The sequence below is a fragment of the Condylura cristata genome, unplaced genomic scaffold (genome assembly GCF_000260355.1).
Source record: "Condylura cristata isolate star-nosed mole 26May11 unplaced genomic scaffold, ConCri1.0 scaffold00010, whole genome shotgun sequence".
In the NCBI taxonomy this organism is placed as follows: Eukaryota; Metazoa; Chordata; class Mammalia; order Eulipotyphla; family Talpidae; genus Condylura; species Condylura cristata.
This window is the reverse complement of record NW_004567111.1, coordinates 57,548,012-57,553,684: the sequence shown is the minus strand read 5'-3', so window position 1 is coordinate 57,553,684 and position 5,673 is coordinate 57,548,012. Positions and strand designations below refer to the sequence as shown.

General features: G+C 40.6%; 1 protein-coding gene across 1 annotated transcript in view; it reads right to left on the bottom strand.

Moving 5' to 3' along the window:
- Positions 1 to 620: 620 nt before the first annotated feature.
- CRYL1 (crystallin, lambda 1) overlaps positions 621 to 5,673 on the bottom strand; it is a 160,006-nt gene continuing 154,953 nt past the window's right edge. Inside the window, exons 7-8 of the mRNA XM_004680358.2 lie at positions 1,549 to 1,655; positions 621 to 1,192 (exon numbers count right to left, since the gene is read on the bottom strand). Of these exons, the coding sequence (XP_004680415.2) occupies positions 1,079 to 1,192; positions 1,549 to 1,655 (221 nt within the window). The 3' untranslated portion in view covers positions 621 to 1,078. The remainder of the gene's footprint in view (positions 1,193 to 1,548; positions 1,656 to 5,673) is intronic.

Below are 5,673 nucleotides of genomic sequence, written 5' to 3'. Positions count from 1 at the left end.
TCTTGATGAGCTTTCAGTGTCCTATTGGGGTTCCAAGTTAGCAGAACTGGTAGGATGCTCTAGTTAACTTGTATCTCCCTTTCTTTCCCTGGGTTGTTCCTTTTCCTTTCCCTTTTGTAAATAAACCATTTATTGACCCTTTTGTTTCTGCCTGCAGTACAACTGAATTTTAAGCACGTGGGTGAGGACCCACAGACAGGCAACCCAGTTCACATTGGGGTGCTCTGTAATATCCTGTTTGTTAAATAACTCCCTTTGTTGTTGTTTCCTGAACCTGTAGATGAAGAACCCAGACAGTATTTGATACAGTATTTGGGCAGTGAGGCCTTGGCCAGTTTAGGGTCCCCTGCCTAAACTGTACTGCCCAAGACCAGGATGTCCCTTTTGGCACTTTCCAAACACAGCTGACCACAGTGCCATTTAGGTGGTTCTATTGTGGAACTGCCTTTGGGAAACATTGGCCCAAACATTGGCCCTTGCAAACCTATATTTTTCTAAAAACAGAAAGAAGGACCTAAAATAGTACTTGCTTTTTACTCACTAATCATGGTCCCTCTAAGATATGTCTATCATCAGGATCTAATACTGAAAGATCAGAAGGTAAAAGACATCCTATGGAATCAAGTAAGTTTTATTTGGAATAATCGTCAACAACATAAATGTAGTTGCCTCATAATTGTAGGGCCACAGAGTACTCAGAAAGGGATTAGAAAGTAATTACAAAAATAGTTGGCACAGATGAAAGTAACCTGAAACTATAGTCTTTGGCTCTAAAGTATATAATCACACTGGAAAGAAAAGGTGAAAATCTTTAGACTGTTTGCTTTCTGTCTTGTCCAGATGGCAGGGAATCACCAGCCCTTAGCACCCCAGTGCTGCTGTGACACCCAGGCCTCAGGATTATCAGAAGGGACCAGAAGGCCACACAACCTCCATCTTCATGCACCTACAAGGTGGCAATCAAGCTCAATCTGCATGCTAAACAGGACTATGGCTGCAGCCTGTTTCTGAGCAATTTGATTAATGCTTAAATATCTACCAAATAGAATTTCCAGTGACAGGAGCATTACAAGAAATTCTACAAGGATGGCATCTGGCTTTTCAACTTGGCAAGTCTCATGAGGCACTGGTCCCTCCACTTCCTTCGGGCAGTTAAGTGCTCTGGGTCAGCAGGAATCTTTATGCATAAGGCCTGGGAAGAAGAAAAAGCAGACAGGAAATTATTTACCAGAAATGTATCTGCTGTTTTATTTGTAAATACTGTGACTTTGCTTTCAAAGACTAAAGTAGTAAAGAAAATCCAAAATAACATAGGCCTTGCAAACCCAGAAGGCTTACAGTTCCTTGGAGGCAAGCCAAAATGAATTACCAATTCACTGGTCACACTGTTTTCAAAGACTGCTGGTGACCATAACAGAACTGTAGAAAGGCAAAGTTAGGAATGCGGAAATATAAAAATCAAAGGCAAAGGTACTTGCAACAAACACAAACTCACTTGTCACAGCGCTTCCACTTGGGAGCATAGTTCTCTGCAGTGAGTCTACATACCTGGTGAACTTTTTTCGCTGTGGCATCAGAGAACTCTGGAATGGGCCCAAAGGTGTTCAGCACACGTTTCATGCCTTCGCTGTATCTGTCACAGTAGCTAACCATACCTGAAATCATACAAAAACAAGAATACTCACCATCAGCAAGAACACCATATAATTTTAAAGTAAGAAACCTATGAGGCAGTCTTGCCCGGGGTCAGACTGACTCCATTCTTTCCTCACTGTGGATGAGGGAAGGTGGAAGCTGGGTGCTCCACATGCAGCAGACATTGGGAAACAGACCCACACTTCAGGTTACTAGTCAAGCTTGCTCTCAGTGCCTAAAATCTTGAAAGGCAAGGGCCCCTCACGTCTGCCACTCCGCCCTCGGCCACTGCCTCTTAGCGGATACTCCAGGCAGCCTGAATTCCTTGTGGGTTTGCTGTAATCACATTAAAGTCTTATTTTCATTTCACGTAAGTATAACTCCTTCAGCAATGTAGCTCAAAGGGTACTGGCCTAAATGGCTTGAATACATTTTTAAGAACCAAAGAGGTCAAATTGAATCAAGTTAGTTTCCCATTTCATTCTTAATAGATGAACTCTAGTTATCACTTTTTGAGGAATCTCCAGGGCAGCAGATTCTTCAGTAAGTTATGTTTATTTTATAGGTAAACCTGGAGTATCTACTTGCTTACGTTTTGGTCAGCGGAATCCAGCCACCCCCACCTCCCCACCCCCCACCGCCAAGCCCCACGGCATATGTGCATCCAGGCCTTTGGGAATCCTATACATTTCTTGGATCTTAAGATTGAGTCCTAGGATTTTAGTGACAAACACATAAAGAGGCTTAGCTAGGGACAAGGGATGGGTAAACAAACAGTTAAAAACAGTTGCAGGGCTACATGTGGCTGAAATGAAGATATTTTGTTAGAATCAGGCAAACACAGAGAGGGAAATGCAGGCCAAACAGCATCTGCCCCCTGTCCACAAGGAGGGCCTGCCAAGGCCTGCATTGCTCTGCAGCCCACATTCCCACCACCCAGCAAGCAGGAGGCAGCTAGGCTGGGCCAGTGTAGGCATGTGCCTGAGACAAGTCAGATCAGAAGCTGCTAAGCACACGGAAGAGGAGACATCTAAAGCCTGGCCCTTCCGAGGACATGGGCGAACTGCCCTTGGCATATTTCCAACATCTTTTAAAACCAGGAAGACTCAATAGTGGGTCAGTCAGGTAAAGAAAATGACAATGAAGCTCCAGAATTTGCAGAGATTCCAGAGGCTGGCTCTCAGCTAGTCCACAGAAACTATCAATTTAAAACAAAACTGATCATCACTAGATAAGCTATAAAAAGTCAAACTTCTTTGGGATTTAGTTTTGATTCACCTAAACGGATGTGAAAGCCTAAATTCACTGGATTTCCATTTTATTTGCCTCGTCATTTTCCACTGTTTTCATGTACTAAAACTACATCCAGTCTGTCTTTAATAGAAAAAGTGTTTTGAAGGGTAGACAATTCCAGCTATACCAATTTTTCCAACATCAGCACCTGCAGTTAAATGGTAAGCACTCTTTTTTTAAATGAAGAATTTCCATCTATTTAATGTAAGTATAACTCAACAATTCAGAATTCTGGACAATTCCTTAAATGTTCTAACACTGACTGATTACTTTAGATGGGTTAGAACACAAAACAACCTATAGATTTATTTCATCTCAGAAATCAAATATTTTCTTCACCTTATCTGTTCATTTATTCAAACTAAAGGTGGTAAAATCCAGACACAATATATTTTATTCCTTTTGGGTAGGGCATAGACACAAGAATCAAATAATTTGAAAAAATATTCAATGAGAAGAAAATGGGTAGCTATAGCTGTGATTCATCCATTTGTAGAGAAAACAAAAATTCAATAGCCACTCTTTCAGGAGCTAATTCCATCTTCTTTTCCTTACAGGAGCAGAAACAAGTCACAGATTCACGCTTCATGTCTACATGACTTCACAATTTTTGAACAAATGTTACTCGTTCACAGTAAAGTGACTACTTGTGAAGTCACTTGAATCTCTCAGCAGCCTTCTAGAACTCTTTTTCTCCCTGTTTACAAAATTTGTGGTTTTAAAACAGCGTTTATTCTATAAAATAGAATAAAATATGGCAAAACTCTTTACAATACATATTCCCCCATTTTGTTCAAGGAAGCCAAATAAATTTTACTCTTATGATTTTTATAGCATAAAATAGGGTATTTGGGATAAACGATCCTGTTGTTTGCAGTGAGACTAAGGAACCAACACTGGAAGTTTCTGCAGGGCCCCTTCCCCCACTCCACTTGTGGAGAAAGGATCCCATGCCCAGAGGAAGGCTTTGCATTTTGCTCCAAACAGCAGCTTACAGTCAGATGAACAGCAGCTTACAGTCAGATATGCATTGTGCCTCATTATTTACAATGTCCCAGTAAGTTTATAACTGCTACTGTTATTTGCAACATCTCACTATCCATTAGAAAAGTATAAAAGGAGGATTTATCTTATTTCCAACAATAATTTTGGCTTCTCTACATCATGAAAGGAGAACTGAATGATAAATATTCTAGAAAAACAATTTCATTGGAAATATAAAAGAAAAAATAATCACATTTTAATTCCCTATATTTCCATGAAATGTTTGATTTTTTTTCTTCAGTGCTTTTAATGCTCTTTGCTTTGAACAATATACTTTCCAAAGTATACTGGAAGCTCTTCGAGAGTTTAGCTTTTTAGAAGACTTTAACTAAGAAATGCTTACATGAGCAAGAAAAACTGCAGGAAAAGAGCAGATTTTCATGAGATTAAATTTAGCTTATTTTAATGCTTTCTAACTTGGAAATCCTCTGTAGTTAGTCCCTGAAAGTGAGGCAGTGTGCTTTTTGGAACCTTTGCTGAGCCATGATGGATGGACAGGAAGGAGCGTTCCAGTCTGTCTGCATGCATGGAGCAAGCCAGATGCACATAGCCCCATTGTCACCCCTGGGCTGGGGATTGGGTTTCTTGGAGAGCCCTGATGGTTTCCACACTAGAGGAGTGTGGCTTTCACATAATATATGAACCCACACCTATCTGAATTCACTTGCTTTTAAGAGACAAGGTTTCACAGAACTTATTAAGAAAGATCAAATAGGCCCCAAAGCACAGAGAGACATTATCCAATTGTCCCCCAAGGGAGACCTTGCCTGAGGTCAGGGAGGGCTGGTGGGGGGCAGAGGCAGACCCAGGGCCTCTCAATTCATCAAAGTGCTAGCCCTATCAGCTCAGCTGTTTCCACTGCATACATAACTCCACATATAAATGAAGCTAACCCACCAAGCAGACATCTCTTAAAAAAAAAAAGACAAGTATCTTCATAAAGCAGGGAATTTTGTGATGCAATTATTTTGATTAGGAGTAATTGCTAAAGGCTGTTAGATTCTGAGATACAGTCTTTCCCAGGTAGAACTAACCTCAGGAAGTGCCCAAGAAGCTGTAAGCCAGTGTGTTCTCTTTACCAATCTACTAGCCAAAGAGCTTGGCAAAGAAACAAACCAAACAGCTCTGCTTTTGTTATTTTGTTTTGCTGTGGAGATTTTGTTATTCCACAGCAAAAATGTCAAACTCTGTATTTATTCTGTATTTTCCTCTCACTCACCTGTGGATCTTTCTAGGAGAACAGAAAATAACTTGGAGGAATAATGAATTAAGTAATGAGACAAAACTTTGTCTGACTATAATGTTTATTAAGAAGTTAATATAACTCAGTGGTTGATCTGTTTTAATTCTCAGACTGCTCTTGTGAGGTAGCTCCTGTTGATACCCCCATTTTACAGATAGGGAGGCTGACATGCCCTGAACTCACTTATGTTGCAACGGTTATTAACTTGTAAGTCAGGTAGGGACCTGGCCAACAGGCTCCACCAAGTAGGTTAGCCAAAAGGTGAGGTAAGCAAGCTGGCCTCCTTTTCTTCATGTGTTATTTTATTAGACTAAAACCAAATTCTAAAAATACTTTTTTTTTTAAAGATTTATTTATTTATACAGAACTGGGTTACAGACCAGAGATGTGGAGGGTGAGAGGATTCACCAGAGACAGAGCGGGGAGCAGAACAGGCAGATCTATGAAGTACACTGCTG